Source organism: Sesamum indicum, linkage group LG12, assembly GCF_026168435.1.
Source record: "Sesamum indicum cultivar Baizhima isolate 11 linkage group LG12, ASM2616843v1, whole genome shotgun sequence".
Lineage (NCBI taxonomy): Eukaryota > Viridiplantae > Streptophyta > Magnoliopsida > Lamiales > Pedaliaceae > Sesamum > Sesamum indicum.
The window spans coordinates 16,428,586-16,442,959 of record NC_142668.1 but is presented as its reverse complement, the minus strand read 5'-3'; the positions used below and the strand labels follow the sequence as shown (position 1 = coordinate 16,442,959).

The following is a 14,374-nucleotide window of genomic DNA, read 5'->3' as shown; positions in this document are numbered from 1 at the left end:
ATTTGGATGGTTTTAATAAATTTATTTTGAAAAAGTTATAAATTTATAAGATGTTTTTAAAGTTTTATAATATACATATATATATATATATATTGTGTGTGTGGGATATAGCTTATTATCTTGTGTATTTGTATTAAATGGTATGGTAACTTACGATAATTCAATGAAATGCTGAATAAATAAATATATTTGGAAGTCTTGAATATACTGAAAAAGATCGGGAGTAGGCTGCTCACATCACAAATGAATGTAGCTTACTATTTTTTTTAGTAAAAAATCAATTTACTCCATGTGATATGAGAAATAATTAAAAAAAATAAAGTAGTAAATTATTTCCTGTGTTTAAAAAAATAAAGCATATTACTCACTATCTAAACTATTGATAGGGGTAATTTATTTTATTTTTTGAAACACATGGGAATAATTTGGGCTAATTTTTTTTTACAGGGATGGTATTTGCTTATTTCACATAATACAAGAGGATAAATTGCATTTAACCCTTATTTTTTTCTTTCCAATATGATGGTTGTGATACTGCGATATCAATTTTTTTTATTGTATCGATGACACCCCTAATTTAAATTCTTTCTTTAATTTTTCCTTTTTTTTGTGAAATATAATAGATTAATTTATATATTTTATTTTTATTTATAATATATTTTAAAATATAAAAAATTATTATTATATGCGCTTAGGATGGCTTAGCACAAATAACTTTTACATAAAACAATCAATTATTGCTCAAGTTCATCCACTCAATGTGCTGCTTCTTTGAAAAAATAGCTGCAATAAAATGGCCTGTCCTTGCATTGATTCATCGTCACCACGAGCCAAACAATGTTCGATTGATGAAATTTCGACCACTATGATTAAGAAGTTGACCGTTTTGAGGAGAGGGCAACCATAGGTACTTGACATTATTCGCTGCCAGGTTGAAGTTTAAAGCAAACATGGGAAATCCCAAGTGTTTGAACTATATTATTAACGCACTAGAGTTATTACAAACAGAACAAGTAAAGTGAATCTTGGCACTAACAAGGAAACCATGAGCTCTTACTCTCCTTCGACGACGGTGGCATTGGCCCAATTTGCTGCACTGCCACTACGAGGGATGCTGTGAAGTCTGGTGAAGAGGTCCACTTGGAAAATAACAGCACTTATGTTTCCTTCCTCATCCTCTCTTGGGATTCCTCTTACCTTGTTCAGAGGATGATCAAAACTGATTAGCCCGTTCCCGCTAATGAATATGCACCCTGCATAATTTTTGGCAAACGAGATGGATAAACACTTTTCACAAACGACCGACGATTCAGAACACTAATGAGTTGGTAGCAAAAAGTGCCTTTACCAGGAGGGAAGGGCGTATAACATTTTCCACAAGCTGCAGATATGACATTAGGGTCATCCGTGCATACTAACGACCCATCGGCTGCAGTTCCCCAGTGAAGTTGCACGCATCCATCACGGTCCTGGAAAAGTTTTATCCAAGAATTTCAATCAGAAGTTAGCAAAATATTTTCCAAATAGCGATCTAAAAAGGAATCGAGCATGTAAAGTTTGGACTACCCTGGCAAGGAAAAGGGTTGAAGTTTTTGAATCAAACAGAATGAAAGCAAATTTTCCTTCGAGTTCTTTGACAACTTGATCGGGAGGATAGGGTGCACGATCGCGTAAAACTTTATAAGCCTCGATGATTATCATGGCTTCTGTAGCTTGTCTCGACAGCCCGTAGTGTCGTCTGAGGTCACAAGTGTTGTACAGTGCGCCAGAGAATATGCAGAAGATATCATCCATCACTATAATACACCTGGTAACAGAAACGATGATGATAATGAAGAGGGGTTAGGAAAAATTGATTGATAAATGAAAAAGTTTCCACACTTCAGATTCCTGTACTGATGCATGAGAGAATTGAGTGTAATACCTGGGATGTGCCGGATTTTCATCTCGATGCGACAAAGCCAAGAAGTTCCCACTGGAGAGGTTGTAAAAAGTGGAGTCTGATCTCCATGAGCGGAAAATTTCTGCAATTTCTTCAGGGGAGCTGTTCAAGTGATTCCTCCCAACAGGAAGACTCAGCTCTTTCGGGGGATTAGCGATTGATCTCTCGAAAACGGCCAACATCTTTTTGGAGCTGGGATTGGAAAACTATAGGCAATACTGGTAATGAAACTAAGCATAAATTCAGAATCAAATTCAAGTAGATAATGATGATGTTCAAGATAGTTGGAGCAGTCCTTATCCATATACCTATTTTCTGCAATTGAAAATAAATGAGAGCTGACAAAGTGACGTGCTACCACCAAAGGCAGTCATGTAGGTGGCACCTACTGCTCTGCTCGTTTCTGCGGATGTACGTGTAATAAGAACCTGTGAATAACAAGAATAGAACCAAGAGTGAAGTTGGTGCCATGTGCGATTTTGCAACTGCCGAAAATCATTTTGCGCTCTTCAAGAAATGGATATGGACTCATCTGTGTCACTGCCAGATGAATCCAAATAATTCTGCAGCAAAATTAGCTCGACCCATGCTGTTAGGCCTGGCCGTGTGATGACATACATGATAACTCATGTTCACGTGCTTGGTTCTGACTTCTGAGGTGGTTAACTGGCAATGCACCCACTAGTTAGTCGGAGTACTCCTCTGAGGGCCATCATTGTAAAGCCACATCTACAGTATACAGACGTTCGACTTGCTTGAACTTGAGGCTTTCCCGTCGTGTATTCTCCAAACACATTTTTTTTTATGGTCTTCAAGGAAATAACTCATCATTTAAACTATACATTAAAATAGAATATATTCATGCCTTTCACAAAATTCAAAGAATATCACTGCCTTCTTGATAGCTGATACAATCACACGTTCACTTGATATAGGCTACTGTACAACCATAATTCATTGGGCTTTCCTGTTCAAACTTTGCAATGCGTGGATGGTTTCTTAGTAGTTCAAGCACACGCTCCTTCAAAACTCCAGTGCCCATTCCGTGTATAATGAAAAGAACTGACTTAGACCCTCTGGCATTGATAGCCATATTTACATGGAGAGTAGCTTCCTCGAGTCGCATGCCCCGCAAGTCCAGAGTGTTTTTTGATGTCTGTACTGCCGGGCCATAGGAAACCTCATCATCTTTCGTGGTTTCTGAAAGACTTCTCAGATTCTTGAGTCTCTTCATCCCTTGACCCTACAATATTAATTCAATTACAACAAGCCTTTACAAGTCTCCATATTGCCATAAATTAACATGACATTAGGAAATCAATTTACATTAATTCTGTGCTGAATACAAAGAGCAAACACCCTCATAATGCACTATAAGTTATATGTTGATGTATGGTTAAAATTTGCATCCACATAGTGCACCTTTTTTCTGGAGAAAAATATGTTTTTATGGTTGTTGGTAGACAATTTCTGTGATTGCCAAGGTTCAGTTACCGTGCACAACATACCTTTCTTCTTGATCGTGGGGCTGACACCGTTGCACCATTACCATCTGCCTGTGGACTAATACTGTTTAAGTTCAAACGGACTCTGATTTTTCCGTATTGAACAAGGACTGTGTTATCATCAGATGGAGCTTCAACTACAGTAGCCAACTTATTCCCTAAACCCTTTATAAGGACTCTCTCTCCAATCTGAAGCATATGGGAACTACTGGCAGTTCTATCAACAGGAAAATCACCTGGAGGCTGATGAGCTTGAATAATGGATGTTATGGCAGATTCCGATTTCTTCAAAAGCATATTTAAGTGATCTGGGCTGCTATTTCTTAATTGCTTCTCAAACTCTTGTACTATAGTATCAATCTCAGCCTTCACAACCTTCAGCTCCTGTTGAATCAGTTGGGTTTCCTTTGCCTTAAGAGCTGCTTCACGCACATCAAGATCATCTGCCTCTTCATGAATCTTCAGTAGGGGGAGAGAGCAAAATTAAACATTAAAAAAAGCATGAAATATTGTGATTGTAAAACTGGGTACTATGAAGGTGAATAATTATTCCAGCACAAGTGCCCTCCTCCCATCACCTGCTCTTGTTAAGCTCAAATAGAAGGTTCCAAGCCTAATATCCACCTAGTCATAGGCAGCCTTAGATTATCAATTTATCACATCACAAGTTGTGTGAGAGTTGGTTATGGAGATCATTGTTTATGGAATTACCTCAGTGACACCGCTCCACTCTAGAGGGCTGGAAAATAATTGTACATGACAGTCTGAACAACCGGTCACATTATCACCCATACATGGAACAAAAATATAAATAAAATGGAAGCTTGGGCCAGAAAGTAATAAGAATTAGTTTCTGTCGGAATAAAATGCATGTGCATACTTATCTACCGTTTCAGTAACTTTTGGAGCTCTTCAGCGTGTAGGAAATGTTTGGAATAGCTAAGTTAATCGAGTTGTCAGGACAAATGCAGGCTCATTTTGATGAAACAGTTTGACTGGAACTGAGCTCTTCATTCCTAACTCAACTAATACAAGCATGCAATAAATATCGCTTCAATAGGCATGATTAGGAAGTAGTCTTCAAAACTTTAACAACAGAAAAACTAAATACATAGTTCAGTGCTAAGCCAAGTACAAATCTCATATAAGAAAACACAACATACCCTAGCAGTAATGGGGCCAAGACACCTCAAATAACCCCAGATCCTTTGGGACCAAGAATTGAACTTAAGATCTTGATGTATATGTGTTCAAAATAATAACGAGAATTCAATTTTCCACAAAATTTTGGAAGTCTTACCTCGTGATAAAGTTTCATTATGTCTGAACAAAGAGTGGCGGCTCTTTCTGCCTGAATTTCTAGTTTATTTCTCTCTTCAGCTAGAGACTGATAGAGCAAACTATTAAACTTCTGCATCTTTTCTGGTGTTAGCTTCTTTACCCAAGATTGTGCCCGCTCAATTATTTTTCCATCAAAGCCGATGGTTCTGGCAATACTTAGTGCATTTGATTCACCCATGCTTCCCCAAAGAATCCGATATGTAGGCTGCAGACTCTCCAGGGAAAACTCCATAGCCGCATTCTCAAACCGTGCATCTTTTTCTTTTAAACGAGTTAAATCCGCATAGTGGGTTGTCACAACAGCCAACTTTACTCTATCCTTGAGATATTGCAATATGCTGGCTGAGAGAGCCACACCTTCTGAAGGATCAGTTCCACTTCCAATTTCATCAAGAAGGACAAGAGATCTTTCAGAAGCCACTTTCAGGATTTTACAAATTCGTGATATATGTCCACTAAAGGTTGAAAGACTTTGTTCTAGAGACTTCAATAGGACAAGAGAATTTTTACATCAATATGTGTTCAACACCATGTTAGGGTCAAGTAAGGAAACAGCAAATGAGGGAGTGGTGACAAAATCGATTACCTGATGATCGCCTATATCTGCAAGAACAAGATCAAACCAAGGAACCTGTGGATGCTTTTGTGCAGGGAGGTACATACCAGCTTTCAACATTATAGAAGCCAACCCTAGAGTTTTCATGGAAGCAGTTTTGCCTCCTGTATTAGGTCCTGAGATTACAACCACTCGTACTCCATCTCCAATTTTAATGTCAACAGGCACTGGAGAAATAAAAGCACCAGGCACTGTATCAGATTCTCTGATGTCAGCTTCTGAAGAACATGAACTCCTAGACGTTGAAAGATCAAAAGGTTTCCTCAGTGAAGACTCAAGCAGCAACGGATGTTGGATACTATTTACATCTACTGCGAAAGAACTATGCTCAGAGTACTCACAACTTGCTGAACTGAAATTCGGATATACCCCATTCATCCACCGAGCATGAGCAGCTCTTGCAAATGCAAGATCTACTTCCAATACTCTATCTAACAAATGCTTGATCTGTCTACTAGATTTTGCAATTTCGGCGCTAAGAAAACTTAATATGGCTTGCTCCTCTACCTTTTCAGAATTTGATAGCCTAACTTCCAGATTATTCATGTCAATTGCCTCTCTCGGTTCCATAAAGTAGGTTGCTCCAGAGCTGCTGGAGTCTAATACTACTCCATTAGGAAGTAATGATCTATGTGTGGTTCTGATAGCCACACACATCCTTGATCTGCGTTTGGTAACCAGAGGTCTATCAACTCCGCCAGCCTGAAAGATTTTTGCTGAGACCTGCTTCAGCATTGCCTCTAAATTTTCCATGTTCGTTTTCCTTTCTGCCCTTATTATTTCCAGGTCTTCACTAGCTCGGTCAAGGACTACTGAAAAATTACAATCCAAGCAAAATTCTATCTTTTGTTCCAATTCCATCAGAAAATCGCAGTTTTGAAGAATTTCTAGCAGCGCAGAATACCTGTATGAAGACACAAAAAAAAAACTAAGAAACAGCCAATTACTTGCTAACCAGGGAATTTGCACCAATTTTTATAAAATTCTTTTCCCTTTCGACATACTGAATCAATAATAAGGATCAAGCAATACCACAAACCTGTCGGACGAGTTACTGCGCGAAGAAATCTCCTCCAACTGTTCGATCAATGATCTAGCCGATCTTAGAGTCCTACGTACCGAACAAAGCTCGCCTATCGAGAGCATTTCACCTGCAAGGGACACTTCAATAATCCGCGAGACATCTTCGATTCCCGAAAAATCCAACGGCTGAGAGATTGCCACGGCCGCGGAGGTCTGGGCGAGGAGACGCCGGCTTTCGCTTGGGCTTTGTCCCAAGGGAATACTTGCAGATTGAGCCGCTCTGAGGCCCATAGAGGTGGAGGTGAAGGCGGAGAGCTGGCGGCATACTGCGGGCCATTCCAGGATTTTGAGAGTCTCGGCTTGGAGTGACTCAGCGAGTTTGACTCGCTCGGTCAGCGGCTCAGCGGAAAGGACAACGTAGGATGTGGTGGTGTGGCGGGAGAGTATACGATGCGGCGGAGATGTGTTGGAGATGAGGAGGCTGTGGCCGAGTTTCATGGAAGGACAGTCGCAAGATTTGAATTCCTTTCCCTATCCAGAAGGAGAAGAGAAGAATTGGTGCGAAAATTCAGCTCAACATTACTCTAAAATCGCGACTTTTGAAAACGTGCACGTGAAACAACTTCTGGAAAGCCCATCAATTTCAACTCAAACATGAACCATCCATGGCATAATTTTCCAGAGATCAACCAATAATCGACAACTAGAAACATAGTTATAATAAGCAATCAATCATGAATTACAGATTATCAAGAACTCACGCATATTGAGGTGTTCTTTTTACTCAAAATCCAAGTTCTTGAGTTAGTTTGAGGAGAATGGTGGGGAGGGAGGGATGAATCAGTTATTAGGCAAAAGTAAACAAAGCAAAGAAAAGCTACATTATTTAGCCTTCTATTCAATTCATCACATTAATGGAATTTGAATGGAAAAACTTGCTCATTCAAGACCCGAATGTCAATTACATCTAGTCGTTCATGAAACTTCGATACATCTTTTGGGCTGCAATTCATTATGTACACTTCAGCCTTCATCAACAATTCTAGAAATTCACAAGCAGGATTGTGAGCAGAGTCCTAATACATTATTCCGGCAGCTGCTAAACAATCTTTTCAGCCATCTAACATGAAAACCTGGTACAGGGAAAAACAAAAAGAGGAAGAAACGATGAGAAGATTTCAATAAGGTGAAGTTAGCAAAAGCAAGAAGATGTATTCTGTTATACCTTCATTTGGCCAAGATTGGGACACCACAAGCAACAGGGGCATGCTTCCCCCCCTCTTGGTAGACAAGGTTACCGCTAACAAACGTTGCTAAAACCTTTCCAGAGAGTTTTGATCCCATGTACGCTGAAATATTCTGCATTCACAAGTAGAATTGAATGAGTGAATGGAGAGTTGAGAAAAAAAAACGAGTTAAAAAATGAAGCCAGAAATATGCAGACCGGATGCTTAAGGAATACGGGATGATTATCATCAAGTTCAAATTCAACTTCAGGTTCCCAGACGACGATATCAGCATGATTTCCTGTTACAATGGCACCCTGCAATAGCAACAAAGTTCATATTAAGCCTGACACTATCGACTCCAGCATAAGAACTTTGTTATTACCTTTAGATCTTGGCCAGCAAGCTTTGCAGGCTTCTCACTCCACCATGAAACTAATTGATGGAGGCTGATTCCGTGTTTACGTCCATATGACCATGTTACAGGCAGAACAAACTGCAAGAATTTAATGATGATAATGATTAGGATTCAGTAGAAACAGCTCAACAAGAATTTACATTGACCAAGAAAAATTAGATATTAATTAATTGGCCTGGAATGATTAGCAAGTGGTTGTGCTGCACCTGCAGAGAGGATATGCCACCCCATGCCTTGAGGAAATTGCCCTCATTGAAGAGCTTAAGTTGGGGAGCTGAGGGTGAGTGATCGGAGCTCAACATATCGATGTCGCCATCCTGAAACATAATAGTGAAAATTTGAAGATGTTTAATAGTGTAAAAAGAACTACCAAACTTGATATTACCATCAAAGCAGCCCAGAGTTTTTCTTTATTATCTGCATCACGGATTGGTGGAGCACACTTGAAGCGTGTATCTCCATCTTGGATTTCTTCAGCTGAAAAGGCCAAATAGTGGGGGCATGTTTCAACTGTAATCCTATCACCGCTACTCTTAGCTTCCTAGAAATGTAAATTTCACTCTTAAAAGGGATGAGAAAAAATGAATATTACTATAATAAAGTCATACCTCTTAAAACATTAGTATCTGAAATTCAAGAATCAAGCAGGCTTCAGAGTATGTAATGAGTTCTTTCTATCATTTCTCAGCACAATAAACCAGTACATGTCCCAGTTAAATGTTTGTTTAGGTGTCAATTCACAAATAGAAGATTATTATTTAGATGAATCACATTTCCTTTAGGATTAGTTTCCGAACTTTTTCTTCAACTTTGGCTTCCATGAGCAAATACACAAATGACATATCAATAAGTCAATTCCAACAAGCAGATGGAGAAAAAACCTTTATAAGTTGTAAAGAAGATCTGGCGTCAGCTAAGTGAACAATGTGAAGATGAGCTCCTTCAGAAGAACCTCCGGCCCTAGTGTCTTTGGTTACTGTTAAGAGCTCTTTTATTGCTGCTTGTTCCCTGAATAAAAAGCAAATGCTATCACAAAAGACTTGCCATGGTTGACATTAGCTAAGTCTTGAGCTCATCCTCCTAATTTGGGGCTAAGTATACCAAAAAACAATGCCTTCAACACAATATAAACTCAGATCTCACCATGACGCAGGCCTACTCTTAAGATAAGTGGAATAAGATCTAGGATTGCCAGCAAGGTCGTCTTCGGCTTCTGGTTGAATCTCAGCATGTACAAGCAATGGCCTTTTATATTTTGCCAGTACTGAGAGCCCTTCCTACAGAAAGCTACATATATCAGACCTTATCATATTAATGGAGGGAAACGAGCATCATACATGCTCATATATAATACCTGATGGCATGATGTTACATGCAGTGTAAGCTACATATATTGAGTACCACTTGCATGAGAGATATCTCAAAGAATTTCAATATCATATGTGTACAAAGTAATTGAAGGATCCATTAACTTTTATCTGATGGTAGAAAAATAGCCATCTGGTTACCTTTATGTGGCTGGAATTTGTCATGGGAAAGTCGTTGATTCCTGAAGGACACATGAAGGACTATAGAACACGAACATAAAACGTCAGATGGCATTCATGAAGTACAAATTGGACAGTAAAAGCTGAAGTATATGACAGTATACTCTGATCAAACATCTTTGGTTGTGGCCTCATCATAAAAGTGAACATTTTCATAAGTATATTAGTGGTAACAGCGTATTTATTTATAATTAGTGTTTGAGTGAACCTTCAGGCCAAGTGCTCCAGCCTCAAGAAGACGCTCCAAAGCAGTTGCATTAAATGCATTTTCCGGCACCAGACCTCCCCAGAAACCTGGTCAGGAAAAGAATCAATAGTGCGTACTAAAATTAATATGCCAAAGTCAATTGTAGTAAGTAGAAACAGCATACCAACATCGACAAAAATCCTCCCTTGAGCAGCTTTTGTCTGAATTCATGAGCAAAATGGAAAGGACAAAGTCAGAGTGGGCAACAATCAAATATAAATAGGTAATGACCATTGGTGATCAACCACGACACCTAAGAAAAAGACAGAGTGACAGCTAATATACATTAACTATAAGGCATAAAACCATGCCTTCTTTGTTATCCTCTACAAGTTTTAGCAGAGAACTTCAACTGATTCAGAATGAGGATAACTGCTAAAAGAGTGAGTCATTGCAAATGAGTAAAACCAGAAGCCAATTATGAAGTTGGGTAAAGGCTCCAGTTGGAGGAATTCGAATAAAATCGCCATACTGTACCTTAAGTTTGAGTGTCTCTTCTGAAACTGTGGAAGGAAAATTATTCAAAGGCATGTCAATCAATGTTGTGATCCCACCTGCAAAAGCATAGTGAAATAAATAGTTCATTTCACAAGAAATTAGGAACATAGGCATCTAAAAGCCATGTCATTTAAACACCTCCAGGTGTATGTAGTGACTTGACTCATTAAGAAGAATGGCAACAGTAAACACATATATGTTCTATTCACAATGAAACAGCAGGGCAAAGCAGCTGATGATTCGTATTTGGAAACTGGGTCCCGAACTTGATTCTACAGAACTTCTACATCAGTCTAATCTGTCCTGGGTGTATTGACGAGTAAATTTGAAACACGAAAGATAAGAAAGTAGAAGGCACAGACATGATTGGATGTTAGAGTCGTATGGACAACTTATTTTTTCCATATCAATGTGTGACCAGTCACAAAATTAAGTAGCCAACCAGAATGAAGAGCTGGAAAGAAAACCAATAATCTACTTAATATCTACCTACCAGCAGCAGCTGCTCTTGTCCCTGAAGGAAATCCTTCCCATTCTGTTCTTCCAGGATCGTCAAGATGTGTGTGCCTGCCATGCACAGAACAAATTTTCTTTCTCTCAAAATCTTTAAGAAAGTATCATTCATTAAAGGGGGCAAGGGTGAATTTTTCTTTTTCTAAAATAAAAGGGACCTCAGCTTTTTTACTCAAACTAGGAAAATTCTTAATTGAGTTAGTTCCCTAATCATCGATATTGTAAAAAGAGATCGTAAAAGGTAAACAGGTAGAAGGAAACAGTTTTAAATCTTACACATCAATCAATCCGGGCATAATAACAGCCTCCCCATAATCAATTACTTGCTTACTCCAGGTATTCGCACGCCAATCATCTCCCTCAACAATGGATTTGATCTTGCCTCCTTTTACTTCAACTGTTCATAATCCACATTCAAGAAATAGATTATGATCAAGCCAACTAAAACTAAATTAATGACATAAAGCTGCTGCTTAATAACATTAGCCAAAGAAGAAGGAAACAATATCAATAGACTGACCTGCACCAGAAATGATCGCACTTGGTGTCACAATACGCTTGCTAGCTATCCAATAGTGTCTGTACTCTATAAGGCTGCACCTGGTCCTGTAAGACTGCCAGAAGAAGCATTTATCCACTCTGAGCAATAACATTGAAAGGGCAGTGCTTTGAGAACAATATAGGAAGGAATTTGTGGTGTTGAGTTCTTCTTGAGGAGGGTTAAAAAATTTTAGAAAACAACAATCTGAGAGGGAAGCTGTTTCAAAATCATTTATTCTTTAGCCTTGATTCTTCTCTCCCATCAGACCCAAGAATCTTTGATTTTTTTCTCGTGGAATTCGCTGTATGTGAAGCATAATTATTTTCATGCCCTTTAATTCAATCAATGGGAGGTTAATTGAATGGCCACCGCTTTCAGTATACTTGAAATTATTTCACCAAGAAACAATCCGCTTTCAGTATTCTTGAAATTATTTCACCAAGACACAATCCAGTCACGTAGCACAACAAAGATCAGAAATTAGTATCAAATTTACAAGTGCAAAAGGCATAGAAACTCACAGGGGGCCAAAAATCAAACCGTGATGATATTCTTGGAAAATCTTTTTTTCTGGAAATCAAGAACTCGAGAAAACACTATACTCAAAATAGATTTCGGACATGCATGCACGATACACTGACAGAGACGACGCTGCGTGTTGCTAAAGCACAAAACTCGTGAAAGATTACTCCGATTTGGGAGAAAGGGTATCCAAGAATTTCAAGAAAAGCATATGCATATTCATGTGGTGCTGGGGAAAGCAAAATCTTGATGATCTTGAATCATCAATTAACCAAGAAATCAGATGAATATTCTTGGTCGTGCATATCCAAGAATTTCAAGAATAACATACATTCATATTCATCTGGTGAAGGAAAACCAAACTCTCGATGATCTTGGATTATTGGGTAACCACAAATCAATCCAAGAAAACGATATCAATATTTGTATAGCCCAATTTTCTTGAATCGTGTATACCCAAGAAACCATGGCGAAACAGCTTTTCCCATTAATGGAAAACCCAAGATTTTCCAAGAAAACAAGAAAAGAAAACATGGGCCTTGAAAACAGAAATCAAAGCTACAAACCTGCGGAAAGATATCGAAATACAGTAGGATAAGAGATGCAAGAACTGGCAGAAGAGCAAGAAGTCTCAACTTTCCAGACTTCATGTTCTCCGCCACGCTTTCTCTCTCTCTCTCTCTCTCTCACACACACACACACACACACACACACACACACACACTCACCCTTCCACTCCCTCTCGCTCTCACCCTCACTCTCACTCTTGTCTTATTACTTTGGTAGTTTTCTGTCATTCAACGCATCGACCTGTGTGTTTACATATATGTACTGCTATTTTCCAACCTCTATACGCAAAAATAAAAGGAAAGAAAATATGAACCAATAATAGCAACTCCAAATTTCATGGAACCAATAAAGATTGTGCGGTTCAAGACTGGCTCGACCGGTTCGCTTATCTTCGCCATAGTTGTAAGCCACTGTGTCACCAACCAATTAGATTGCACACAAGTTGTACCCCGTGACAGCCATCATCGACCTTATCTTACCACCTTACCTTTGTTTATAACCAAATAATTGCAAGATTCCAGTGGCAACTAAGACAAAGATGACCCCACATTTCTTTAAAATACCAGATTCCACTGGTTGGTGCTGATTACGACGTTTGTTATTAGTATCCGTGCAGTGGATCCGTCCCCAATTTTAAATTCATTTTTTGTCAGAATATTTATAAAAATATATTTTTAATTCCACACGCGACAGAGGTCAACATTTTTAGTTATTCGATTTATATGAATTTTAAAACATATATTTTTCAATAATTTTTTTTAAAAAATTGTGTAAAACGAATGATCAAAAGTGTAGACTCGTTGTTATGTGGGAGAATAAATACAATTTGCGATTTTGGTACAAAATAATTGAATTTAATAAGAAAAGGTAATGTGGAGTGATTGAGAATTAGAAAAGAGGTTGAAATGGGAAGTAGTGAATATTAGTGGATCATGATTCATGTCCCATTTCATCTAATTACAGTATCAGTAGCTACCTTTAGTTAAGTGGACATGAGGGAGCAGGGAATTCCCGCCAACCACTAGCATTAGTATACTACTGTATTGTTATTGTTAATAATTAAAACGACGGCGTGCGCATAGTTTGGAATAGGCCAACCAAGTGCTAATTGGGTTCACACAGTACAGACTACAGTTCACGTGACGGCATGGCGGAAACCTTTTTTTCTCTGTTGCGTTGCTTTGCTCCAATCAACACTTCCTAGTGGGGACTGACAGGGGTACTAACCCCCGATAAAGAATGGCAAAAATACCCCTCAATTTCAGACAAATAACAAAAAAAGAAAAAGATCCGCGTGCTAATTATTTGGTCGGGACGTTGAATTGACCCGACCAGTTCGACCTGAGATCCATACCCAGATTATTATCCGTTGGATCTTCTGACAGGTATTCTTTCAGATATTGCCACGTGAAGCAACCCAATATAGTATGAAAAACTATAAATATTGCAATCATAAACGTTTATAGTATGTGTATTTAATACTCTTTCGACCGCATTAAAGCCTTTCAAATCGTTTTTCACTCCACTTATTCTAACGTAAGCATCACGGGCCTTAGTTGGAGGCTTCACATCAGGCCTAACATGTTTCTTTGTTCTCAAAATTCACATAACAGGGAGCTTTTGGATCGTCAACGACCCGATCTACAACTATCAATAGTTCACGACCCGACCCATTTTAACGACCTAGATGAGGAACCACCAAAACCAACAAATCAATAAACAATTATATCCATATATTAAAAATTATTTAATATTAAAAGTTCACATTTTTAAGGGATTAGGATCCATAGTATCATACTTATTAATGGGCCGGAATAAGTTCTCAATTTCTTTAATTATGAAAAATAATTTCATAATATTAAAAT

The 14,374-nt window shown here is 38.5% G+C and overlaps 3 protein-coding genes across 3 annotated transcripts; all 3 read right to left on the bottom strand.

Annotated features, from left to right (window-relative positions):
- Positions 1–932: 932 nt before the first annotated feature.
- LOC105175527 (stem-specific protein TSJT1) lies at positions 933–2,617 on the bottom strand. The gene is made up of 5 exons (XM_011097991.3): positions 2,251–2,617; positions 1,925–2,160; positions 1,567–1,807; positions 1,349–1,469; positions 933–1,253 (listed from the first exon to the last, which is right to left on the bottom strand). The coding sequence occupies exons 2-5, from the start codon at positions 2,122–2,124 to the stop codon at positions 1,054–1,056; spliced, it is 762 nt and encodes a 253-aa protein (XP_011096293.1). The 5' UTR covers positions 2,125–2,160; positions 2,251–2,617; the 3' UTR covers positions 933–1,053.
- Positions 2,618–2,762: 145 nt separating this feature from the next.
- LOC110013000 (DNA mismatch repair protein MutS, type 2) lies at positions 2,763–7,532 on the bottom strand. Its single transcript, XM_088876143.1, has 6 exons — positions 7,393–7,532; positions 6,444–6,958; positions 5,375–6,308; positions 4,748–5,272; positions 3,451–3,906; positions 2,763–3,185 (listed from the first exon to the last, which is right to left on the bottom strand). Exons 1-6 carry the CDS (start codon positions 7,459–7,461, stop codon positions 2,865–2,867), a joined length of 2,820 nt encoding a protein of 939 aa, XP_088732269.1. The 5' UTR covers positions 7,462–7,532; the 3' UTR covers positions 2,763–2,864.
- ALN (allantoinase) lies at positions 7,339–12,921 on the bottom strand. The gene is made up of 16 exons (XM_011097994.3): positions 12,506–12,921; positions 11,397–11,490; positions 11,153–11,273; positions 10,857–10,930; positions 10,343–10,419; positions 9,990–10,026; positions 9,827–9,912; positions 9,580–9,639; positions 9,215–9,348; positions 8,953–9,079; positions 8,457–8,612; positions 8,278–8,388; positions 8,039–8,149; positions 7,872–7,970; positions 7,653–7,786; positions 7,339–7,560 (listed from the first exon to the last, which is right to left on the bottom strand). The coding sequence occupies exons 1-15, from the start codon at positions 12,587–12,589 to the stop codon at positions 7,655–7,657; spliced, it is 1,503 nt and encodes a 500-aa protein (XP_011096296.1). The 5' UTR covers positions 12,590–12,921; the 3' UTR covers positions 7,339–7,560; positions 7,653–7,654.
- Positions 12,922–14,374: the final 1,453 nt, after the last annotated feature.